Genomic DNA, 26,392 nt, shown 5'->3' with positions numbered 1-26,392 from the left:
CTTCCTAAGCCACAGTACCTCTTCCAGCTTTTCCTGAGTAGTTTATTGGAGATACGAGCCTCATGCCCTTTTTCTGCCTGGGCTGGCTTCAAACCACCATCCTCAGATCTCAGCCTCCTGAGTAGCTAGGATTCCAGGATGAGCTACCAGACTTCCCACATATTTTTCATACATTGCTGGTAGGTATGTAAATTATTGCAGTCATTATGGAGAAGAGTATGAAGGCTCCTCAAAAAACTAAAAACAAGACTACCATATGACCCAACAGGGTACTACTTCTAGGTATAGAAAAGGGAATAAAGTCAGTATTAGAGAAGTACCTACATTCCACTGTTATTTGGAATACTGTTCACAGTAGACAAGACTTGGAATCTAGAGGTGTAAAGAAAATGTGTTGTACACACACACACACACACACAGTCTATAACATTCAGCCGTATAAAAGAATGCATTTGTGGGCTGGGAAGGTGGTTCAGTGGTAGAGTGCTTGCTTTGCATGCATGAGGCCCTGGGTTCGATTCCTCAGCACCACATAAAGCAGAAACAGCTGGAAGTGGCGCTGTGGCTCAAGTGGTAGAGCGTGAGCCTTGAGCTGAAGAACTGAGGGACAGTGCCCAGGCCCAGAGTGCAGGCTCCACAACCGGCAAAAAAGAAAGAAAGAAAGCAAAAGGAAAGAAAGCATTTGTGACAAAAGAGATATAACTGAAAGACATTATGTTAAGTGAAAGGAGCCAAATACAAAAAGATAAATACTCAAGTTCTGTTATATGTGATCTGAACATACAATGATAGAGGTTGGATAAAGTGTGGGAGAAGAGGCTAAGGAAAAGATTGGACAGTAAATACCAAATCATTTAGATACAAGAAGTCCAAAGTGTTCACAACATAGTCAGATACCTACTACATATTTTATGAGGAATTAGAGGAGAGAAGGTCCAAGCATTCAAGAAACAATAAATGTAGACTACCCTGACTTGATCTGTATGCATGCGTGGAAATTGCAGTATTCCATAAATGTATACAGATAGTACAGTAGTAACTAAAACAGTGTATTCCATGAGTGTATACAGTTGTTACAATAGTTACATTACCTATATGTTCTATGAGGATTTTTAAAGTGGGACACAACAAGCAATAACCAAAGGTGATCATTTACATTATTAAAATAACTACTCCATTATACCTAGAGTTTTTAAAGAATAATAAGTATTAAGACACATTTAAAACTAGCCAAAAGGCATAAATACTAAATAACCTCTTCATTAAGGTATCCAGTGGTGACTGTGCACATAGAATAGTGCTCAGAATTATTAGTCATCACAGAGGTTATTTCTTACATGCAATTTACCTCAGTAGTTCTGAAATGAACAAGCTGGAAACACTGATGGTAAAGATAAAAGTATTTCTTGTTACATATATGTGTGGATGGAATCTCTCCCAGTGTTACTTTATATTATTTTCTGGAAGTTGTGCAAAAGAGGTGGTTGTTGGGGCTGGGAAGGTGGTTCAGTGGTAGAGCGCTTGCCTTGCATGCCCGAGGCCCTGGGTTCGATTCCTCAGCACCACATAAGCAAAAAGAAAAAAGCCGGAAATGGTGCTGTAGCTCAAGTGGTAGAGTTCTGGCCTTGAGCTGAAGAGCTGAGGGACAGCGCCCAGGCCCAGAGTTCAGGCCCCATGACCGGACCCAAAAAAAAAAAAAAAGAGGTGGTTGTTAATTTCAATAGTTGTTTTTAAGTTACCATTCCCAAAGACCATTAGTATAGAGGATTTTTAAGTTGTTGTTGTTTTTTTTTCTTTTTGTTAGTTATGGGGCTTAGACTCAGCCTGAGTGCTGTCCCTGAGCTTTTTTGCTTAAGGCTAACACTCTAGTACTTTAAGCCACAGCACCACTTCTGGTTTTTTGGTGGGTAATTGGAGATAGTCTCAGGGACTTTCCTGCCCAAGCTGGCTTAGGACTAGGATCCCTAGATCTCTGTTTCCTGAGTAGCTAGGGTTATAGGTGTGAGCCACCAGCACCCAGCTTTTAAGATTTTGTTTTAAAGAATGTATTTGTCTATTCCTACTGTTAAAATCTTCTGTTTTTTGCCATTTAGTAATTACTTTTAAAGCAGCCCTAACCACTAGATGTCACTGTAATTCAAGAAATACAAAAATTACCTCATCATTTCCAAATGTTTGAAACAGTAATAATTTCAGGAAAACCGCTTTAAATTCTTTATTTTGATACACAATATTTAGTTAAATTGTACTTTATTGTTAAGCCTTTGAAATGTGTTTGTTTGTTATGATGGGAAAACATCTCCAGTTTGATTCTCAAAGTAAAACAAAACCGTTATGTAGCCACTGTTTCTCCATAAACTATTTGTAGTAAATATTTAAACATTTTTTTCACTCCACCAAATGAGGATTTTAGTTTCAAACCCTTCTGCTGCAATTTTTTTTCTTTATCTATATTGTAGATTTAATATTTTACTAGCTTTTCTTCCTTGTCTCTTCTTTCTCCTGAAGGTTCAGCCTGGAGAGGGAAATAAAGCATCCTTCAACGACATGCGAGCTTTGTCTGGCGGTGAGCGATCTTTTTCCACAGTGTGCTTCATCCTTTCCCTGTGGTCCATTGCTGAGTCACCTTTCCGATGCCTGGATGAGTTTGATGTCTATATGGTATTGTTACATTTTGATCTTCTGTTATTGTTTGAATAAGGTATTTTGAAAGGAAGCAAGCCTTTTCTGTAGTTGACCCATTGCAGGAAAGATCCTGCCTGACATTGCAATCTGATATGAGTGTAAGGAGTACCTTGAAGTTGGAATTCTCTCCCCTGTGCCATATAGTGCCTCTAGGAGCCCTGCGCTATTATTTCATGTCTTCTTTCCCAGCCTGCACATCATGACTGTCAGGCTCATAGTCTTGCTCCTTCAGCCTCTTCCTAGCTTATTTCTAGTAAGATAGAGTTGTAACCAGTTCACCACCCTTGCTACCAACTGCATTAGCTCTGGGTTCTCCAGGCCCTGCAAACCAGTGCACATAAAATAAAGATACAAGAACATTTGACTTTGGAGTTAGAAGCCTCAGATTTAGGAACTATCTCTGCTTCTGACCATGCAAATGGCTTTAGGCAAAATATGTATCTTTCTTGGGTTTTTTTATACCCACGAAGGGTATTTTATAAAGCAATGGTGTTATTACTGCTGCCTACTCAGAGGGCAGTGGAGGTGCAGGTGAAGTCCTAAATGTGATGCACTTGCTGTGATCCAGCTGCAACTAAATTCTCACAAATCAGCAGCTGATCACCAACTGACTGCTTCTTCTCTCTTTCTTAAGTGCCACATGGTCTGAGTCCAGATATACTTCTTGAGTCACTCTTGACTAGCAAAGGCTGTACATGAGCTAAAAAGCCTCACCTTATCTGTTGAAGGACTTGTCATCATCAGTTTATTTCCATCCTTTAGGAAAGGTTATCTGACTACCTCCACACTCCTTCTACTTCCTGGTTTCCTGTATCTTTCATCTCAGTCTGCCATGTTGTCTCCATTGGTTCTGATGCCTTTAAATGTTTCCTTAGTTTGTTGGTTACACTTCCTACTTCTACAGATACATAGTCCTCAAAGCTACTGCTTGAATATAGACATCTACCATTTCCTACTTCAGGGCTCTCTTACAGTGTAGACCTTGGTCATCTTAGTGAGTTTGAGAATGAATGTATTTTCCTTTTTAAGTCTTTTTTCTTTTCCTAGGTTTCCTATCTTGATTAGTGGCAAATTGTCAATATCAACACAGTCACCCAGCTATAAAGTCTGATTTATCTCTTCTTCCCTTTTACTTCACATTGTCTGCTCCTCTTTTGAAATCTCCCTAATCTCCAGCTTCTCCCTCTCCATGTGATTTGTCCTTCTCTGTAACTCTTTTATGCTAAACTTGACTTTTTTCCAGAATCTCTCTCCTTCAGTCTGCCCTCCACTTTTTCAGCAAGTTTGTATTTCTAAAACATAATTTACTTTGGTCACTAACCTATTAAAATCTCACAGTGATTATTATATATGTATGAATATTTATTTCTGTACAGTAACTTTGGAGACTTCATGATGGTATTATTTATCAACTTTCAGCTATGTTAATAGACTATGATTCTAAACATGGTGCCTCTGTTGATGTGTCCTCTTTTGTCATGTGATAAATTCTGTTTATATTTTAATACATAGTTCAGATGTCATCTTTATGAAGCCTCCTATAACCACCATACTTTTGAAAACATCCCTTAATCATTGAGGGACAGTTTGATAGATTTGAAGCTAAGCACTTTTGTTTATAACTACCCTGCTAATTAGATTCTCTTTGAAACATGAAATATGTCATTTGTGTATTTGCTAATTATTTTTTATTCCTACTCATATCTGAAGGAGGAGGAACACAGGAATATTTTGATTATAGAAATATAACCTACAAGTTCTGTTTATTCAGTTATTACTCCAATATTTTCTGACACTATCTTTCTGTAGATGAAATTGATTGTTATTTTAAAGTAATAGAGGAAAATCCAGTTTATATGAGCCAGCAGAATGCTGTTTAGAAGTCTGTTTGATTCAACACAATCCTAACTTGTGCTTTTGTTCTTCAGGATATGGTTAATAGAAGAATTGCAATGGACATGATACTTAAGATGGCAGATTCCCAACGATTTAGACAATTTATCTTGCTTACTCCTCAAAGTATGAGGTAACTTTCTGAGAATGTATATGTAAACACAGATTTATGTAAAAAAGCAGGAAATAAAAGTTTTTATAATCTTTAATTTTTTAATGTAAATGCAGAACTGACCAATGTAAACTAAAATTAGTCTTATAACTGGTTTAGAAGATTTAAAGTGATTTCTTATTTTCTAGATATTTAAAACTTGATTCTGTCTTATCCCATAAGTTGGCTATTATTAACTTACTAACATTTGTGTTGTGGATTCATTCCTTTATGGTTATCATAACCAAGCAAAACAAAATAAGTTTAGTAAATCTATTTAGGAGAAGAAACAATTCATGATTTTCCTGGTCTTTTTTCTTGGGACTTAACGGTGCCAGTCTTCCTAAATAGGTGTTATACTCTGTTGTCAATCAGCATTTGTCAGGTGCCTACAGTGTGTCAGGCACTGTCGCCTAGAGTTGGTATTCTATCTCAACAGGATTCCTGGGATCATGTGACTATTGAAACTTGAGGTTAGAAATATTAGGTAACTCCTACCTATATAAGAGCAAGTTTAAAGTAGTGTCTATAAATCTCCTTTATTTCCTTTTCTTCCATGCTGAAAATGCATAGACTATGTCAAGAACTTAATTTTTTAAATGAAAACAATTCTCTATTGTAATTTTTTGTCTCCTGGAATTCTTACCAGTATATGTATCCTACTAGTAGATTTTTAACTTATTTTGGCTTATTTTTTTCCTTGGTAGTGGTAATGGTGTTGGTGGCCGAGTTCTTATTTATATGTGTCAAGGCGAAGTTTTTCCACTGAGCTATGCCCCCTAACCCGTGGAAGTTGTTTTAAAGGGTAAAAGGTGTTTTGGAAATTGGGGTAATTGATTTGTCTTCTTGTAGCTCACTTCCTTCAAGTAAGCTGATTAGAATTCTTCGGATGTCTGATCCTGAAAGAGGACAAACCACATTGCCTTTTCGACCTGTAACCCAAGAGGAAGAAGATGACCAAAGTTGATCATTTATATGCCTTGACCTCATGCTGAAAGATGAGAAAGTGGGAAACAATATTGAGAGGGGGAAATAATGCTGGACTATTTGGTGAAATAAAATGAGATTGATTCTGAAATAAAAGAAACTCCCCATCTGACCACCATAAAGTGTATAAATTAGCCTCAAAAACCAGCTTATAGCAAGGTATTAAAATTACTGTTACTTTCCTTTGTGAAAACCAAATTTCATAGTACTGGTTTTAAATCTTGTTAAGTTTACATGTGAGTTGTTCTGTTTTCGTTTTTACCATCTATTTTTATAGTTTCCTTTTTTAGAAGTAAAATTTGTACATAAGCACATGTACATATTTCTTTAGTCTGAGTTCATTTCTATAGTATTTTGTAAGAATTAAAATAAAATTTTGAGCACCTGATTATATTTAGTTTGGCTTTTCTGAAATACTACATTCTATAGTTAGATAACTAAACAGAGACAAAGAGGGATTCTTCTGGCAGGGAGCATGGTACAAGGTGTGCTATGGACACCATGGATTTACTGTCAGGTTTTGTTAATATTGAAGACCTCACATAATACTGTCAATCCTGTTAGGCAGAATCTCTGCCTATAGGTAATTTTTAGCCTTAAGGGCAGAGCTGTAGAAGAGCTGTGACTAAGCTTGAGAGAATGGCTAGAAAAACTGGGAGTTGGCTCCTCATAGAACAAGAAGGTAGCCAACGGCCACGCTTAATGGTGAGCTGTCATCAAATAGAAGACACATTCTGATTTGAGAGATGCTTAAAGTGATCAAATGTGGTTCATTGTAAAAAAAAAATGTATTTTTTTAAAGAAAACATAAATAGGACTACTGCCTTTATTCTTTGATACTTGAATTAGTGTTAAACTTTTACAAAACACAAAACCTGCCTTATATTGCTAGCAATAAATACCAGAATACATAACAATGAAGTTGACAAGGAAGTTTTTTAAGCAAAGAATTTTAAGATCACAGACATTTCTATAATAGGTTTCTAAGAAATAACTGAATTTTGGTTTTGGTGAAGCAAGGAATCTAAGGTCACTTGCTATGAGAAGTCCAAAAACATGCTTTGTAACCTATGAATTTATAGGAAGTAGAGACTTCTAAATCTTTAAGATACTCCTTGCTGATCATAAAACAAATTTATAACTCATTTGTATCAAAAATATTTCAACATACACATACTTTTTCAAATAAAAATAGAATTTACCAAATGCAATTACCTTTTCTTAGCAAAAAGAAAATTTGGTATGAATTACTGAGATAGTTTTAATGTTATGCCGCGTAACACCAAGTAGGAAAGTAATCCTGAGATGAATCCATCTGAGCATCTCGTTGAAATAATTATGATTCATCGCTTTGGTGTCAGAGAGTTGATTTCAGCCATCATAAGTGAATATATCGTCATAGAATGTTCTACCTACTGCTTATAATAAGAGTAAATGTAGAAAAATGTTCTTCTTAAATATGTATAACTTAAAAATAAAACAAATTTATATATATTAAAGTCATGTTTTTGTGCATTGGGAAAGGAAATGTTAATTGACTAACAAGCCTCTTAATCTGTAGTGACTTAAATATCTCATATAGATGACTCTAGAAGAAGTTTCAGGAAACAAGGAAGAAAGGTTTCTTTGAATCCTAAGTTTTACCTTTGGCATTTATTCTGGAAATGATCCAAATTATTCTCAAAATGACAAACGTGAGTTTTAGTAAGCCAAGCTGTTAATGATATGATGCAGTTGCTGAAATTGACAATGCTGAAAATTGAAGATTAGGTATTTTCCAAGTTTTATTACTATTTTATGTTAGGCCAAGGCTGTTTATATATGGAGACCAAAATGTTTAAACTCTAGGACTCTTGAATTAAGTCAGGAAATTCTCCTGCGGTGAAGACCTTTGTTGCCAATCTGTGATGCTATCAGGAGCTAGTGGGATTAGCAAACGGTATAATCCTCTGGAAGGAAGTTAGGTGACTGGTGTGGCCTTGAAGGGACATTGAGACCCTGGCCAGAATCCTCTTTGTAACCCTGGCCATGAGGAGAGCCAGGCCTCTGCCACATATTGTACCAAGTGTGGCCTAACTAGAGGCCCAAAGCAACAGGACACCCTGGGCTGCGGCCTCTGAAAGTCAGCCAGCCGTCAAATGAGCCGTCATAAATCCTTCCTTTATGAGAGTTACTTCTTGTTGTCATGGGAAGTTCGTCATGAAGCTGATGTCTTCTACTTTGACTAATTGAGATGAGAACTGATTTGAAGCTGTATTATAGTCTTAAAAGTTTAGTTACTAATACTTCATGACTTAACCTTAGTGTCCCTGGATTTAAGACTCCAGCAAACTATGTAAGAGGAGCAAGTTTTATTCTTTTTTTTATTTTTTGGGTCCGGTCGTGGGCCTGAACTCTGGGCCTGGGCACTGTCCCTCAGCTCTTCAGCTCAAGTCTAGTGCTCTACCACTTGAGCACAGCGTTACTTCCGGCTTTTGTTTTTTTTGCTGCTTATATGGTGCTGAGGAATCGAACCCAGGGCCTCATGCATGCAAGGCAAGCACTCTACCACTGAGCCACCTTCCCAGCCCTTATTCTTTAAAAGAATTTAATAATGTGGCTATACATCATCTGTTCCTTGAATCAGCTAATGAAGTTTCCTTAATTTGGTATCATATAACTTGTGTATTTAGTCTTTGTGATGACATCAAGGTAGAATCTACAGGAGCAAGTGTGGTGAAGCTTCAGGGAATTCCTGCTGCCTAGTTGATGAATGTAGAAATCCATTTTTTTTTTTTTGCTAATCATGATACTGTACATAATTTCAGATAATGTTAGCTCCTATGAATTATAAAGCAGTAAAGAGGTTGTTTGGCTGGAGGAAAGGCTTTTCAGAAGGTAATATCTGAGCCAGGTAAGAGTACAGGGAAGGTGGTCATGGGTCAAGGCTGAGGAAGCGAGAGCCAAGTCCTCTTGTGGGTGCTGAGGGTAGGTATGAGATGAGGCTCGGGTAGGAGAAGCAAAATCATTGCAGCCCTAAAACCAGTAAGCAGGTCGGGTAAGTATTCCAGGAGTCCCTTTGGCTTCAGTGCTCGGAGCTGAGGGTGGGGCAAGCATGGGAAGAGTGGACATGTATTTGGACCAATTTGTAGTGGTTGGTCCACACAAGAGCAGCCGTGATGATTGGGACACAGAGATAGTCCGTTCTGAGGGTGAGCGGCAGTGGACTTCTGATGAGAATGCTGTGAGGAGTCAGACAACTTTGCCACCTGGCCTAAAGAGCTGGATGAATGGTGCCATGCATGGTGGAAGAAGAGCAGGGTGAAGAAGAGTGTGGGGAAGATGAAAAGGTCACCGATTTAAACTGGTGACATTTGAAATAATGGTTTGGATGCTAGTAGTTCTTTGGTTAATTTGCTATTTAATGGGTAACTTTTCATTGGAAAACAAGAAAAGTCAAGTCTGCAGATCTGTGTTTACCTGCAAATATTGTGGGGAAACTCCAAATTGTGTAATCAAACTGATCAGAACACTTAATAGTTGAAGAGATGCTAAGGCAGCCCTGTCATTTAAGAGCTCTAATTGGGCATCAGTGCCTTGCTAGATGCCGACCCATCCTTTCCTTAGAATCTTTCAAGGTGTCTGTTGAAGCCTGGAATTACTTGATATAGTTCCCAAGCATTGGGGAGAAATAAGCATCTGACTGTTTTAAGAAATGAGTTTATATTTATTCAGAGACTGATTCTAAATGAACTATAGAAAAAAAATCAAGTGTCAGTGCAATTTCTTGCCCTTTTAAAAACAAGCAGAGGAAATATGGAAACTTGGGACTTCAAAATGCAAGGGGAAAAAATGAAGTCTACAAAGTGAAATGCTTGTGGTATTTTCCATTTAGAACTGCAATGGGGAGTTAAACAGCTACCCTAATGGCAGCTGAGTGTGAACCAGACCTAGAGCCTAGGCCTGGGCCTAGTTGAATGATGTACCTTAGTGGGTACTTTGTGAAGAAAGCACTTTGGCCGAGATAGGAGGGGCTCAGTGGGACCCCGGTTGGTGGGGTGTGGTGGTTAAGTGGAACTCTGGTAGAGGGATGAATGAGTTCAACACATCTCAGTTCCTGGACCCTTTGACCATTAGTCCATGCAGTGCTTATTTCCTGTTTTCTGTATTCTTCATTCCCAGTAACAGTGTTTTCCAGAAATGACTACCACAGTAAGTCCCTCCTATGTTCTTTTAGAACTTTATAGAAGCTCTTCTTGATCTAGATTTATAACTTACCATCAAGCGGATCCAGTAGGAGCAGTACCAAGCTGAGTTTTTCTCTTAATTCCTGACATGGAAGCCGTAAGAAATGGTAAGATGATTGTGTTAGGTTTAGGGTTTGAGTTGTTATGCAGCAGTAGTAACTAAACCAGTCCTTCTGTCATCCACTCCTCTAGAAACCATTGTCATGGCACATTTTCTATGTGACTTGGGAGTTCTTTTTGTAAGAATATATTTTCATCGATAGCATACTTCGCAATCCATTTTGGTTCCCCCACCACCAACAGCAGCATTTTAGAACCCTGGTCTAGGTTGACTGTGTATGTCAGTCTGTTGTTCTCAGCTAATCCAGACTATATTTGACTTGGATGAACCACTAGATTGTCTCCAAAGCCCACGCACACCACACACAGAACCGTCACAAATGACTTTGGTTATGTTTCTGTATGGCCCTCCGAGAGCCGTTCCCGGGGACAGGCAAGGGATTGCTGGACCAGAGCAGGTATGCAGTCGGCTGCTGTCCAGATCCAGCCTACCCCGGTTCCAGCAGCAAGGACTAGAGCAAGTGACGAGATTCCTACTTGCTGGCCCGGTTTCTGCAGTTTAGTTAGAGCTAGTGAAGTTACTGGGGATAGCCATTGTTTTCTTCCCTGGCTCCTTTCCTCCATCCCTCCCTCTCTGCCATCCTCCCTCCGCTTCTGGAAGATTTTGAGATGCCTTCTCACCACTCCACTGCCAAATGCCACCATATCTCAGTATTCTCCTTTCTTCGTCCTGTGCTTTCCCCCCTATTTGGAATATCACACACGCACACATGTAGCTTTCTCTGAACACACATTAGTGTGGTGTTACATGCTAGTAGGTGATCAGTGAAGATGTGAATGATTACCCACAGTCTGTCTTAGCCAGGTGACCCCATGGACCCTCTTCCCCACCCCCCAGCTCACCCACCTCCCTCCTCACTAAGTAGTAGAAAGGCATTTAACCTCTTGGATCTCTCCTTGCTACATTTTGGGTTCACCATGCACAGGGGACAAAGGACACTTAAGATATTTATTATCACATGGAACTGTCTCCTCTAAGGGCAGAATTTAGGTTCTCTGAGTCTTTTAGATAACCTTCCTATCTGAAGCCTCAGTGTCCTAAGTGTTTATAGGTTTGCTTATTTAGTTTCTTGCTGGATAGAGGAATGAAATCATGCCCTGGTTGCTAGTGTCATTGAATGATCCAAAGAGAAAGAAACAAAAATCTACTTGATTAAAAAAAAAAAAAAAATGCAGCTGGGAGCAGACGGCCCACCCTGTAACCCTAGCTTCTCAGGAGGCGGAGACCTGAGGACTGACTTGAAGCCAGCCCAGGCAAGGGAGTCCGTGAGATTCTCATCTCCAGAAACCTGGAAGTGGTGCTGTGGCTGAAAGTGGTAGAGTGCTACCCTTGGGTGAAAAAGCTCAGGGACAGCACCAAAGCCCTGACTGCCAAAAAACCCCCACCAAAAAACACTTGAAAAATAGAGTACTGCATAGTCTTGAGCCAAATAGCCACTAACTCTACTTAACAAATTAATTGAAATGAAATTTAGTAATTCAGTTATTCAGTCGTACTAGCCATTCTTAAAGGGCTCGGTAGCCACATGTCGCTAGCCACATGCCGATGTTTCCATTATCAATGGAAGTAACTCGATGTTGGGGATCTGGTAGGTACAGGTAGGTGATCAGTACAAAATTGTTAGGAATAACTCCCTAGAGTCTAACCCAGCAACATTCCACACACACACACACACACACACACACACACACACACACACACACCACAATTGGCACACACACACACACACACACACACACACACACACCACAATTGGGAGGAAAGAGTATTTTGAGGGCACTGTGTGAACTCCAGCCACATTCTGAAAATGCTAACTTGCTTTAGAATTCTTAATGGACTCTCATCTGCCTGCTTCCCCTCACTGAGGCCAGGAGAGTTTTGTTCTATCATTAAAAATAAAATCCAGCACACCTTGTATGCAGGAGGCAGAAGTCTTTCCTCAGCCTATCTTGGAGGCTACATCTCAGCCCACTCAATGTGCCTTCCCCCCTCCCCCGAGTTTTGTAGAACATAATATATTGTTAGCACCAAAGTCACACTGAGATATAGTTTATTGTCATATAATGAGCATTTTTTCATAATGAACAAGTCTCTTTTAAATGTTACATGCCATGTGGAGTGTCCCTCTTTGGGGAAATGGCCTGGATGAAGAAGTTGCTTTATTTCCCTTTTGTCATTTAGTTCTTCAAACTCCAAAGATATGTATTGAAAATATTTAGTAAGTTGTTGCTGGCTGACTTTTGCTTATGAGCATCTGTTTCGTTTAATTGTAAAGGGGAAGGTAAATAAAATGTTAGAAATTGTGTAATCAATTACCACCTTTTTTGGAAGTCTTTGAAAATAAGTGGGAATCAATACATTTCTATCTTTTTTTTTTACTTTCAATAAATAATATCTTTGTATATCTTTACTTTCAATAAATATTCTTTGTGTATATGTATATATAGATAGATAGATATACTTAATGAGTCATTTAGCAGGATTTTTAAATTTTATACTGCATTCATCCAAAACAGCTCTTTCCAGATTGATAGGATGCAGATGAGGTGAGAATTAAGGCAAACCCAAAAGGCATGCAAATATAGTACATTTATATTCACTGATAATACAAGCTGTTGTGTGTGGACCAGACACAGGAGTGAAGTGCCCCTCTGTGTGTCTGTCTAGTACTATTTTACAGGAGAATGGTGACACAGCTCATAATTAAGGTACATTACCGTGGGGGTCTCAGTGCTACTAAAATTATGTAATCAAGGAGACACAAGCATTAGCAAAACATGTACCAGAAATCATAGAATTCTTTGCAGCACATTTCTGCCCAGGCTTTGGAAGAGGAGTATTTGTATGAAATGATCTTACACATATCACATTGTGGCAGGTTGTTCTGTTTGTTTTTATAGTATATGCTTTTAAAATTCATCAGCAAATGACATTCTCATGCACACAAGTGTTTCAAACACAAGAAGCAAGTCCATTTATAGGTAGTCCAAGCGACTGTGTGTGTGTGTGTGTGTGTGTGTGTGTGTGTGTGTGTGTGTGTGTGTGTGTGTAGCTGCAGACTGAATGGGACGTTGACACCTCCGTGCAGTCCATGGTATAGACACCAGCTCATTTCTGAATGTCACACTGCAGAAGTAATACAATGGACGGGTCGCTCTTTGCAGCTTCTTTGAATTCATCCAGAGTAATCTGGTCATCTTTGTTCTTATCCATCTTGCTGAAAATCTTGTCTACTCGCTGCTCAGGTGTGAGACCATCCTCATTCATTTTCATCATGATCACAGTGCCCACCATTTTGTAGATAGCCTTTAAGGGGGGGGGGGGGGGAAGTGTAAAGTCAATTAGCAGAAGCCCGGGAGAGCAAAGAGCTCTCCCTACCTCTCTTTCATCTAACTGGATCCTACTTCACTCTTCAAGATTTAGCTTCTCCTTCCCCAGAGGAGGTTCTGTTCCCATGCTTCAAGTTGCCATGGCAACCCATACCATCTTCTCCAAGGGAAGATATTGCACACACTATTACAGTAATTCCTTTGTCTTCCTCACCAGACAGTACATGTTATGAAGCTGGGAATCATCTTTTTCTCACTTCTGTAAACTCCAGGGCTTGGCCCTATGTCTGTCACATCATAGGTCTTCAATAAGTATTTATTATTAATTAAAAACGAAGTCTAGTTCCTTGGCTGGCAGTTGGGATATGGAGTAAAGAGGCAGTAGGAGGAAGGAGCAAATGAGGTGTTGGCTAGAGATGGAGTTAGAAGCAAGTCAGAACACAACGTCCTCTTACAGATAATGATTTTTAACTTAGTAACTTTCCTAAGTGGCTTTCAATAGGGAATGTGTGATGTAATCAAGTAAGTCTTGAGATGAATTAGAAATAGAAGAATTTTGGATGATTACTGGTTTTCTGTCTGGAGGAAGTGGATAGAAAAGGGCATTCAGTGGTGAGATGAATCATAGATTAGAAACAGGCTCAGGAAAGCAAATGTTAAGATGTTTTTAATTTCAAATATTCTGAATTGAAATGCAAATAAGTCAATAAACACTAATGGTGGGAGTCTTAGGTAACATTAGATCCCTATGACAAGGACCACATAATGTGTTCAGAAAGCCAAGGCAGGTATACCCATTAAAGTTTAGCTCTGAAATATTCGTTTAGATCTGTTGATTAAATGTAAGATAAGTCAAAGAACACTGAGATAACTGCCTTCTCCAGGTCAAATGGTGGTCCATAATGAGTTCTCAGTAGGGGTGTGGCCTAGGCTGCAGTGGTTTTCTTTCTAGAATAGTGCCCTAATGCTGGGTGCTGTTGGCTCAGGAGGCTGAGATCTGAGGGTCGTGACTTGAAGCCAGCTCAGGAAGAGAAGTTCCAATTAACTAACAAGGAACTGAAGTGAAACTGTGACTCAAGTGGTAGAGCACTAGCTTTAAGCATGAAAGCTCAAGGACAGCACCTAGGCCGTAAGTTTAAGCCCAGGACTAGCAAAATAAATAGGAAAAGTCCCTTAAAATGATAAATGCCCATCTTAAATGAATAAAACAATTATACAATGGAATGCTGCTTTATCATTTGTGAAGAATGGATTACAATAAATGCCACAGCACCAATAAACTGTAGGAAAGAGATGGAGAAGCAGGGCTAACAGTCAGACACAGGGCCAGTCCCTGGATGAGTACATTGGTGTGAAAGGTAGAAGAAAATCCGGCCAACATAGGGTAGTGGTTGTCTGAATTGAGATTGGAAGCAAGCATGTACACATTAAGGACCTTATCAAAAATTTTTAAATGCCTTAAAATTGCAATATGGTGATAGCTGAATTCTTCTGTAAGTTTAGTTGAAAAAAATTATTGAATCCTACTTAGGAGGGGTGACTTTATTGTCTGTAAGCCATAGATTGCTTGTAAAGATTGCTTTAAAAACTGCCAATTGAAAACAAATCACTAGTAAGTGCCTTATTTAACAAGTTAGTATGGACATTATGAGTTGTGTGTGCCTATCAATTGTAAGATCCTGAGTTCAAACCTCAGAACCACAGAGAGACAGGGGGGGGGGGGGAGGAAAGGAAGGTAGGAGGGAAGGAAGGAAGGGAGGGAGGGAGGGAAGGAAGGGAGGAAGGGAGGGAGGAAGGAAGGAAGGAAAAGAGGGAGGGAAAATAAAGATATGCAAAAATGTTCACCAAGATTAAATAGTTTGTGTTTAGTTTGTATTGATATATGGTGGAAAAAAGGAATTTAGAAGAGGCAGACTACTGAAGTTTCTTTTGTAGACAATTGGTAGACAGAGTCCTGATTAGCCTAGTAGAATTAGTGTACACAAGGTAAAATATACACTGTGCTTTATGTCCACAATTTTAAGAGATACATGGGCCATCTATATTTGAGTTGTCATGCGCTCTCTGCCCTTTGAAAGTTATAATCAAAAGGATTTACGTGATGGTCGGTACAGTCAGAAGATTGTACTATTGGGCGGGGAATGTGGGTCAGTGCCTTCCGTGCATGAAGCCCCGGGTTCGATTCCTTTGTACCACATACACTGAAAAAGCCAGAAGTGGAGCTGTGGCTCAAGTGGTCGAGCGCTAGCCTTGAGCAAAAAGAAACTCAAGGACAGTGCCGAGGCCCAGAATTCAAGCCCCAGGACTGGCAAAGAGAAAAGTGCACTATTAATAAAATATAAACAAGAAATCTGTCCTGGGTAAGTTTGAAATGGCAAGGTCAGGGTCTCATCAACTGTAGCCCTGTGATCTGAGCCACTAATGTGAGAATGAGAAAAAGACACCCCCAGTGCAGACTTGTACCCCAACATTGACACAGAGACAGGGATGGCATTGAAGACTCAGATCCAAATCACAGGCCCCATGCAAATGGACCTAATCCCTGAAGGACATGAGCAGATGTTTAGTGTGAACTTTGTGGAAAGCATATTATTGCATGTGCTTTCTTTTTTTCCAGTCATGGGGCTTCAACTCAGGGTCTGGGCACTGTCCCCGAGCTGTTTTGCTCAAGGCTAGCACTCTACCACTTTGAGCCACAGCTCCACTTCTGGTATTCTGCTGGTTCTCACAGACTTTCCTGCCTGGGCTGGCTTTGAACTGTGATCCTCAGCACTCAGCCTCCTGAGTAGCTAGGCTTACAGGCGTGAGCCACCAGCGCCTGTTTGCACGTGCTTTTCTAAGGAGGAATAATGAAGTCTCAAGCATTTCTCAATCTTATGGACCCATTTTTCCTGTGCTGAGCACCCCAACTCAGACATACTGTCCTTCTGGGTTTCCACAGCTCTTCCTCTTCTTCCCTCTCCATTGATCAATACCTGCCTCAGTGATCCTGGCCTCTTTTATTGGTTGGGCACTGGCCCCCTGGGTCTGTGGCCTTGATATCAGACACCTTTGTCTTTTCATATCTGACTCTCTGACATTTGGCCTTGGAGAGTGTTAACCACATCCTCAAGAAGCCTATGAAAGAGAAGTCTGGAGTAAAGTGGGCTAAGAAGGCCTCATGAATGAGACAAGTTCACCTAGACCCCGAGGGGTGAGAGGATTCGGAGGGGCAGAGCCAGGAATTGCTGCTTTGTCATGAGCCAAAGTGCACAGCTGGGTGTGCAATGAGAAGGAGGCAGAGGTGGTAGACGTGATGGCTCTGAGGAGGGCAAGCACACAGAGCTCCGGGAAGCCGCGTGCCTGTGCCCGTAGGCGCCTGGCATCTGCTCAGAAAGGGCTTTGGGTAGAATGGAAGAGAAGCTGCTGCGGGACAGGATGTTGTCATGTGATTATTACACAGGCGGACAGGGGCAGTGTGTGGATGGCGGGCCAGGCTTCTGAGGCAGGCAGACTAGGGTTGGGGGTGCTGGAGATGCCCCTGAGCAAGGGGGTGAGCTTGATGGAGCTGGGGTGGGGATCCCACGTGTGGATACCCTGTGTCCATGACCAGTAGTGCCTTTGTCTCCAGAGCCATGCTGGGCTCTGGGGTGGGCTGTGCCCTAAGACATTCCATCTAAGCAAAGTCCCTGGTGCATGGTCTACTGTGGAGTGTCTGCCAAGTTCCAGGCTGGCTTCCAGGTTGCGGGGACGGGGCAGTGAGCAAGCAGAGTCCTCTTCTCACGAAGTCACTGCTGGGTGAGGCACGCTCTTGTGCATGCCCACGGCAGTGACAGCCCCTTCTTTGCTTCGGGATCAGCTGGCACTGGGAGGGGGTGGAGCCATCTGGGAAGGCCAGCTTGGTGACAGGTGGCAGGGAGCGGTGAAGGGGGGGGACATTCTGGGCAGAGGGGGAGAAGGGGACCAAGCCAGGGAAGCTGCCCTATCCGGAGGGCAGTGGGCAGGGAGGGAGGGGGAAGATGGGGTCGGAGCAGAAGGCAGAGGAATTCTGAGTGGGTGCCAACATGACTAAAAATGCCCCCTGGATGTGGTAAGATAGGGGAGCCCAGAAGGACAGCCCAGAAGAAGCAGGTGGCAGGTTCAGCAGTGCAGAACTACACAAAGCAGGAGAATGGGGCCGGGGGTGGGTGGGGTGGGGGGATCGTCTTAGGCACCCAGTCCAGTGAGCCTCGTGTGTGGCAGGCCTCCTGGTGAATCACCCCGGGTTAGGTGCGACTCCGTGGACGGGAAGGGCTCAAAGTTCGGCTCTGTGACTCCTCCCGGGCTGTACTTGCGGTGGGGAGCAGGGCAAGGTCAAAACAGGGTGCATAATAGCAAGAGAGGGTCGTGGACACGTGCCCTGCCCGGCTGCATGGGGGCCTCTGCCTGCCCTCTGCCGCCCCCCGCCCCCGGCCAGGTGGGCGGCCTCACCTCTATGATCTCCAGCCTCTCCCCGGCTGGGTGGGGGCCTCTGACCCCCGACCCCCGACCCCCCCCCCGGCCCGGTGGGCGGCCTCACCTCTATGATCTCCAGCCTCTCCCCGGCTGGGTGGGGGCCTCTGACCCCCGACCCCCGACCCCCCCCCCCCGGCCCGGTGGGCGGCCTCACCTCTATGATCTCCAGCCTCTCCCCGGCTGGGTGGGGGCCTCTGACCCCCGACCCCCGACCCCCGACCCCCCCCCCGGCCCGGTGGGCGGCCTCACCTCTATGATCTCCAGCATCTCCACCCGGGTGATCTTGCCGTCGCCGTCCAGGTCGTACATGTTGAAGGCCCAGTTGAGCTTCTGCTCGAAGCTGCCCCTGGAGGTAATGGACAGGGCGCAGATGAACTCTCGGAAGTCGATGGTGCCGTCCCCATTCTTGTCGAAGGTTCGGAAGGCGTGCTGGGCAAACTTGGAGGCGTCCCCGTAAGGGAAGAACTGCGAAGCAAGAGCGCGCAAGTCAGGAGCCAGAAGTCAGGGTCCGGAAGGCAGGACGCGCAGGCGCAGGAGGACCCCGGCCTGGAGAGCTAGTGCACCAGAGCTATTCCCGTTGTGGCCACGGGGTGGGGCTGCTGAGGCCGGGTTGGCCTGCCCAGTGGGCTGTGTGTGTGTGTGTGTGTGTGTGTGTGTGTGTGTGTGTGTGTGTGTGTGTGTGTGTGTGTGTGTGTGTGTGTGTGTGTGTGTGTGTGTGTGTGTGTGTGTGTGTGTGTGTGTGTGTGTGTGTGTGTGTGTGTGTGTGTGTGTGTGTCCTGCCCCCATTCTCTGATTTCTTTATACAGGGCCTTTGCTTTTCCTTTTCTTGTCAAGAACTGTTATTTAAAATAGACTCTGTTAAAACAGGGTTTCTTTTTGAGAGACATAAAGAGGTTTCTTCTGAGCGCCAGCAGTGACCGAGGGCGCTGGGCACAGGCAACGCACAGGGAGATAAGGCCTCAGAGAGGCGGTCCTTCCCATTCCCAGCCCCACTTGACGCTTGCTGCAAATGACAACGACCTACAGACACATCCCAAAGCCACAAGCAAATTGTGTGTTGTATGCCCTATACTCAGCCTAGAAATAAAATGTGCCTTTCCACATAAGGATTCAGGAGAAACGAGACAGGAGTTCCAGAGACAGGAGAGGCTGTCTCTGGCTTCAGTCACAGACACAAGTCTGTTCTGGCTCCTGCTCCTGTGCAGCAAATCACCCAGTGCTTAGTGATTTCCAACATTAGCAATCGAGCTGCGTGCTGGTGGCTCACACCTGTGATCCTACCTACTCTGGAGGCTGAGATCTGAGCATTGGGGTTCGAAGCCAGCCCAGGCAAGAAAGTCTGTGAGACTGTTAGCTCCAATTAATCACAGAAAAAGCCAGAAGTGGGGCTGTGGCTCAAGTGGCAGAGTGCTAGCCTTGAGCAAAAGCTGCTTGGTGACAGTATTCAGGCCTAGAGTTTAAGCCCTAGGACTGGAAAAAAAAAAAAAGAAAAAATAGCAATCATTTATCTCATTATCACAGGGAACAAACCCTAAAAGAACCATCTTTTTATTCCTCACACAACTTGTATCCATGTGGCTGAGAAGGACATCTTTGCCCTTTGTTTTCTGCTTTCCTGAACACATTCCATTCTTGCTTACCCCCCCCCCCCTCCATTTTTATTACACCTCAGACTTTCCTTCCACACCAGGCCCTGTCAGAGAGCTGTGTGCTCTGGGCCTCACAGGACCCACAGGTAGAAGGGGAACCCAACTTGACATTTACCGTAGCCCTATTATCTAACAGGAGCTGGCGCAGGAGTGTGGGGAATTGGGGAATTGGGGGTGGGCAAAGCATTCCTAAAACTCAGAAAATGAGCAGAGGGTAGTGGGGGGAGGGCATCTAGACAAAGACGTTCTTCCTCTTTGACTTGCTCAGCACCATTCCCACTCATCCCCCCAATATTATCCAGGGGCCTGGCACCTGAGGACTGGATGCCAGGTGCTGTGTTCAGAAGTTGGTGTTTGGGAACTTGGAAATCAGGAAGCAATCTAGGTCTTCCTGTGCCTTGTACATGGGTGGCTGGGCTTTGTTTCTTTCTACGCAGCAGGTGCTATTTGCCGAGGTGTTCAGCTGTCTTGTGATAAAATGGTCTGGGGAGAACGGGCCTCAGAGCAGAGGCAAACCTGGGCACACTCTTACGTTCCTGGAGGGCAATTTGCCCACCAGTGTTTCCACCAGCGCTGATAGGAGACCACTGGGCATTTTTCTTCATTCCTGCAGGTTTCTGGCAATGCACCACCTCCACTTTCCTGCCCCTCCCAGCATCCTCTTCAGTTAAGAGATATCTGACAGCTTTAGCTAAAAATAGCTGGGCACCTTAGGTCAGTATATTAAAAATTAACTTGGACCTGAAAACCCTGAGAGGGAAATCGATCACGAAATTTGAGCTATAAAAGTTACATGTGCCTCGCAGAAGGTCTTCTCCCTGATTTGCACCAGCCCCGTGGTTGTTTGGGAAAGACTAAGCGAGAGCTTGAGAGGCCTCAGGGAGTCGGGGGGTGGGGGGGAGGGTCATTTCTATTCCTGGCAGGCTCTGAGTGCTTTGAGCTTTTCTAATGGTGGAATCCTGAGTGGGTCATCATGGGAAAACGCGCCCACGCTGCCCCATCTCCAAGAGGAAGTCGGGCTCTTCAATGTGCACTCCATCCTCTCAACAGGATCCAAAAAGCACCAGAAGTTTCCATACAGTATTGCTCAAAATTTGTTTTGTTTTGTTTTTTAATATCTTGTTTCATCTTCTTATTAGATGTTGGCATGAAAGTATTTGGGGGGGGAAAGGATAACTATGGATATTTTCATTATATTATAGATATAGGACATGCTGAATTACAGACTATACTATTTATAATGTAGCTAGAAATAATGGTGATGTTGAAAAATGGCATCTAGATAAAATATCAGAGGATCTCCTTTAATCCTGATAATGAGCCCTGACATTACAAATTTCTTCTTGTCAATGAGAAATGGAAGCTGGGAAGATCAACATGTTTAATTCCAATTTCCAAACTGTCTGAGGTAGGGGTTGGATTTGATGCAGATCTGTTCAACCAATCCTGTCACCCCTTGAGATTTCTCTTAATCAGGTGTTAGCTGAGATGAATTTAAATCCACATTTGCTGAAGCATTTTGTAATTCTTACCGTCTAACATTTCTAAGGCTGTATTTTTTTCTCCATTGTATACATGGCCACCTTCTGGTAGCCTTTGGGTACTGCAGTGACATTCCTTAAATGCCCCTGAGATCCTTTTTAATGACTCTAACTCAATAAACTGAGTAGCTATTATGTGTCAACACAGTGTTAGGCGTTGGTTCTGAAAATCAAAAAAAAAGAACATTATGGGTATCATAGGAAATAGATATCAAACTGCTGAGAGGTGAGGGTAGTTCTTATGAAAGATTAAAGTTTGAGGCAGTGACCACCACATGTTGCTTGTTTCTGTCTAGCAAAGCAACACGTGGTGATAATCAAAACACCTGGTTGATTGTGTGCCTATGTAAGACCTGCAAATCCTTAGCTCAGGGCTCTCCTCCTGGGCTCCACTGTGTCAGAGTGTAGGACGAAGCCCGAGCTGCAGCCCGTTTAAATAAAACAGCTGTAGAGTCTGACTCTCGGTGGTCTTCTTGTGGGGGGGTCCTGCAACCTTGACATTACACTTAATACTACACAAATAAGCGTAAAGTCTTCCTATGATAAATTTCAAGTGTTGAGATCCACAGATGACACAAGATGAGTGGATTTTTAAAATTCAGTCCTCCCTGCCTTCAGTCATTGCTACGTCATTGCTTTTCACCATAGCCTAGAGCTCCAGAGTCAGAAATCCTCAAGATCCTATAAATCTTCACTGCCCCCGGCTATACTGCACCCCACTACCCTGAACAGAACAACACACAGGAGAAGAAATGCTAGCAGGAAATGCTTGCCGTTGTGTTTCTCCCCAGGAGGACTGTGGGAGTCTTGGCAGGATTAACCATCTCCATGACAGAACTGTCTCCTTCAGATGAGGCTGTCCCTGTCCATTTCCCCTCAGAGGTAGTGAGTACCGGCCACTCTGTACTAAATACAAGCACTGTCTTTAGAGCCTCCTTCTCCAGGTCATCCAACACAGGCTGATTGGCGGTTGAATAGTCCAAGAACACAAAGCCTTCCATTCCAGATGCTGTTCTTGCCAGCTCCCTGCCCAGCCCTTCCTGGAACCTTCAGGAAAGCATGGCAATTTGCAGCATGTGAATCTCTTTCCCTTTCAAGACCGTGGTTTCTTCTGGAAATCCCTCAGTCCAACGAGTAAGCCAGGTCTTGGTAGGACTCTCCACAGCTCTCCACTGTGACAGCTGAGGTGCTGGGCCTCGAAGGGCTTGGGTGCCAGCAAAGCACAGCAGAGCACCTTCTCTGTCCAGGGCTCTGCCACATGTCTGGCTCTGGCCTAGGCGGGGCAAGCCCTCAGATCTCAGAATGGATTTCTGTTGTTAGCCTGAATAGAGCTCATGGGAAGACTGGATGGAAAATCCCTGGGCTGTTCTGCTGCTCGGCTGTGGAGAGCCTGTGTCTTATCCCTCCTTGGATTCCCTTCTCTTGTTCTCAAGGTCTCAAGATTCTGCCTATCCCCCATGATGAGCTTTCTTTACCACACTTGTGAGGCTTGGAGGCTCTAGCAGTGATGTCATCTCCTTTGCCCTGTTGACACCAGCAGGGTTTCCAGGCCCTGTGGATGGCCTGGACTTGGCCCAGACTTACCAGGCCCTGGTACAAAGCCATGTAGCTATCACTACACAAGATAAACAGGTTCCTTCCCTGGGCTGTCTCAGCTTGCTAGGTCTTTGAGTTTAGGACCTAGAGGTGCATCATTGTTTGACTAAGTTACTAGAATAAAGCTACAGCACTAAGCATCTGGAGTGAGTCCCAAGCCAGTGTGCTTTGTTAAAGTCCTGGCTTTTCCCTGTTAGTTGTTGTTGTTGTTTTTGTTGTTGTTGTAGGTCATGGGGCTTGAACTCAGGGTCTGGGTGCTGTCTCTGAACTTTATTGTTCAAGGCTAGTGTTCTACCACAGTACCACTTCTGGTTTTCTGGGGGTTAATTGGAAGTAAGACTCTCACTGACTTTTCTGCCCAGGCTGGCTTTGAACTGCGATCCTCAGATCTCAGCCTTCTGACTTGGTAGGATTACAGGAGGGAGCCACCAGCATCCGGCCTTTTCCCCTTTGCTATAAGCCAATGGAAATCTTCGCTTCCGGGAGTAACTCTGGGGCAAGGTCCCCAGGCTGTCTTCCAGGGTGTCCATCTCCTTGGCCTTGCTGCAGTCCCCTCAGGGAATAATCTCTGAAGGGATCTGGAGCTCTCACGTTTTATCATTCTATTACTCTGGGTTTTGCTTCTGTCCTGTTGGGCTTGCTTACTTCCTGTGGAAGCGCTCAGAGGTTAGAACCCATCTGATGTACTCAGTCCTAGTACTCTGGGAGCTGAGGCCTTATGCTAGCGGTGGCGAGGCTCTGCAGTCTGGGGCAGCTGGGGAAGCAGGTGGCTGATAATAGGATCTGCAGTCCCCCTCCCTCCACCACACTCCCCTGCAGCCTAGGTGAGCAGGTGGCCAGTGACAGGGTCTCAGGGCACCTTTCCAGGCTGCTAGTTGACACAGTGTCCTTGAGGTTAACTTAGCATTTGGTTTGGGCTTCCAGCTGGTAAGGCCCACGAGGCCGAGGATAGGACCCACTGCCTTCACTGGCTGCGTCACTGGCTGACACGACATGATCCTTGTCTCCTAACTCGCCCTACATCTGACCCATTGTCCCTACAACTCCCGAGGGAGCAAGGCTTACCTGCAGTGGCTGAGTCCCTGTGGTCCAATCCCCACTCTGGGCAGCTCTGCTTCCTGCTCCTGTCACTTCCCAGGGTCCTCTCTGCTTGCTCTGGCTACAGTGATGCTGTGTGCCTTCATCTGAAAAGCTCCTTCTCTGCCCCCAGCCCATTTCACCCCTCCCTCTTCATTCTTCAGACCTTGGCTCAGTCTTCATTGTTCCTAAGACCAGGTCAGAATCACCCATACACTCACCTCACAGGTCCCCTCCCTGCTGACCTTTCTCATGGTTTGTAAGAAGTGTTCATAGGATTGCTGTCGTATGCCTTTCTCTCTCCTTGGCTCCAAGCTAAATGGATGGGAGGAAATGGCCTGGTTTTCCCATTGCCCGGTATAGGGCCAACTACACAGTAGGTGCTCAGTAAGTATCAGTTGAATAAACACTCAGCTCAGCACTACAAGGCTATTTTGGGTCCCCTTGGCCAACAACAGAACTGAAATGTACACTGAAGGCGTCTTCAGTCAGCTGTGCTAAAGAAGGCTCATGATCTGGCCTTAGGGCTCATTCTCGTTACTACTTTAGCTGATGATTCAGGGAAGGATGACTCAGCCCGGAGCAGCCCTGATACTCGCTCACGTGCATGGTTAAGAGAGAGATAGTTTCCCTTAATTAGCAGTGGTGAGTCCAAAAACAGGTTTCCTGCCAAAGCATTCATTCAATAGATCCTCGCTCGCAGAAGCCCGTGGTGCCAGGCTCTATGCCCAGCTCCGTGGGCAGGAGCTGGGGGGAGGAGGAGCAGATCTGGTCCTTGCCCTCAGGTAGGTGCAATAAACCAGAGGAAGATGCAGCCCTGACCGCAGCGCAGACCTGAGGCGGCACAGGGAGGAGGTCAAGGACTCCATCACCCTCCTCAACCCCAGTGCGTCACCAGATCTGGGGATCTACTCAGCGCTGCCCCTTCACTCACCCTCTGGGGAGCAACACGCATTCCCTATGATCGCTGCTGCCCAGTGAAATCTTTAAGCAAAGGCAGTGCTAATAGCTGGTGGTTCTTGGACAGTGACTTCTACCTATGAGAGAAACAGTCTTGGACCATTTTTAGAGGAAGGATTTTTGGATCTTAGGGCAGTGGTGTGCAATGTTCGTTTCTAACCTAGACTGGGGTTCTCTGCCCAGATCTGTCAGCCACTTAATGATCATGAGCTCTGTCCACAGAGGCTCATTTTCTGTCTTTCCTTAACTGCAAAACAAGACCGAGGCACCAGAAATCCACACTGCTCACGTGTCCAGACCTCTTCTACTCCACAGTTCTCACCATGGGATGAGCCCAAATCAGCAGAATGTTAGAAGTATCATATTATTCTCTGCCGTATCCTTGTTCCTCTGAGAATAGGATCTGGTCTACTGTGTTGCTCAATACATGCTTACTGGATGGGGAAAAGGAGCTGGATCGGGTGGCAAGGGGTCTGGGTGTGACTGGGCCAAAGCCATCGTATTTCTTAGGACTTCCTAAGGGATAAATCAGAACAGCTTAACAATTCCCTTTTAGCTATAATATTGTGTTTGTTTACTTTTGTGAGTTCTAAAAGTGAAATCAGAGAGAGAGAGGCAGGGAGAGGTGGGAGGAAAGAGAGAGAGGAAGAAGGGAGGGGAAGAGGGGAGGAAAGTGGAGGAGAGGAGGAAGGTAGAGGGCTGGGAGGGGAAGAGAGGAGATAAGAGAGAGAGGAAGAAAGAAAAAAGGAGAGCAAAGCAAATAACATGACATTTTCATGTTTTTGATTTCTCATCGACTAGAGAACCTCTCTTCTGTCTCTAATGTTTTAATTACAGGATTAAATTTGGGAGGTGACTTTCTTTGAAAGTGAATAACTCTTTTCCTTCCTTCCTTCCTTCCTTCCCTCCATCCCTCCCTCCTTCCTTCCAGCCTTCCCTCCTTCCCTTCTTCCCTCCTTCCTTCCTTTCCTTTCCTTCTTCCATACTTATTAAGTCTATGTGTATATCATGTCTCCATAGCTATACCTAAATCTGTCTCCATTTTGTACTATCTTGGTCTCTGTCTCAGTTGGAAGTGTCACAGACCCTGAAGGACATTCCCTGAGGATGTAGATTTTAAAATTAAATGAAGTCTCTTTACTTCTGTCCAGTACACAATTTGCACTATAAATCGGGTCCCTGGGGTATTGATGGTCACAGGGGATTCCTGCAAAAGGAAAGCATATTCTGGAAATAGTCACCAGTTTTTCACTTAGATCCAACCTGCTAGATCTGATTGTTTCCTCCCTTTTAAAGTGAACTGACTTGTGAACCTAGGTCAGGGCTGAGGAATGCAGAAGGTGCTGGTAGAAGCTGGGTGCTACGGGGAGAGCCCGTGAGGGCCCTCACGTCACGTTCGTTTCCCTGGCTCCGCTCAAGGGGTAGAACAGTGGATTCTGAAGAAAAAGAAGTCTACTTACCTCTGAGACCCTCTAGAGTAAAATGGTCTATTTGTGATTGACTTTCATTTCATCTGGCATCCCACTCATTCCATAGAATCATGGGGACAGTGGGGAGACCCAGGCTGCATCTCGCTGAGATGCAGTTCTAACAGCATCTCAATTAGAACCGGGACTGGCTGGAGAAGCAGAGCTGTTACGACAGCTCATTACCAAAGCCTGTAGAAGTCAAACACGTTTGCGAGAAACGAACCACATATCCAGG

The 26,392-nt window shown here is 44.0% G+C and overlaps 2 protein-coding genes across 5 annotated transcripts in view; one reads left to right on the top strand and one right to left on the bottom strand.

Annotated features, from left to right (window-relative positions):
- Smc6 (structural maintenance of chromosomes 6) overlaps positions 1 to 6,104 on the top strand; it is an 83,243-nt gene extending 77,139 nt beyond the window's left edge. For all 4 annotated transcript variants that reach the window (XM_042680840.1, XM_042680842.1, XM_042680843.1 and 1 more), the window contains 3 exons: positions 2,509 to 2,661; positions 4,614 to 4,711; positions 5,582 to 6,104. In XM_042680840.1, coding sequence (XP_042536774.1) covers positions 2,509 to 2,661; positions 4,614 to 4,711; positions 5,582 to 5,696 — 366 coding nt within the window. In that variant the 3' untranslated portion in view covers positions 5,697 to 6,104. The remainder of the gene's footprint in view (positions 1 to 2,508; positions 2,662 to 4,613; positions 4,712 to 5,581) is intronic.
- A 5,992-nt stretch (positions 6,105 to 12,096) lies between these two features.
- Vsnl1 (visinin like 1) overlaps positions 12,097 to 26,392 on the bottom strand; it is a 94,533-nt gene continuing 80,237 nt past the window's right edge. Inside the window, exons 3-4 of the mRNA XM_042680786.1 lie at positions 18,115 to 18,330; positions 12,097 to 13,369 (exon numbers count right to left, since the gene is read on the bottom strand). Of these exons, the coding sequence (XP_042536720.1) occupies positions 13,172 to 13,369; positions 18,115 to 18,330 (414 nt within the window). The 3' untranslated portion in view covers positions 12,097 to 13,171. The remainder of the gene's footprint in view (positions 13,370 to 18,114; positions 18,331 to 26,392) is intronic.

Source organism: Dipodomys spectabilis, unplaced genomic scaffold (assembly GCF_019054845.1).
Source record: "Dipodomys spectabilis isolate Male_0828 unplaced genomic scaffold, ASM1905484v1 ptg000066l, whole genome shotgun sequence".
Taxonomy (NCBI): domain Eukaryota; kingdom Metazoa; phylum Chordata; class Mammalia; order Rodentia; family Heteromyidae; genus Dipodomys; species Dipodomys spectabilis.
This window is presented reverse-complemented; position numbering and strand designations above follow the sequence as displayed.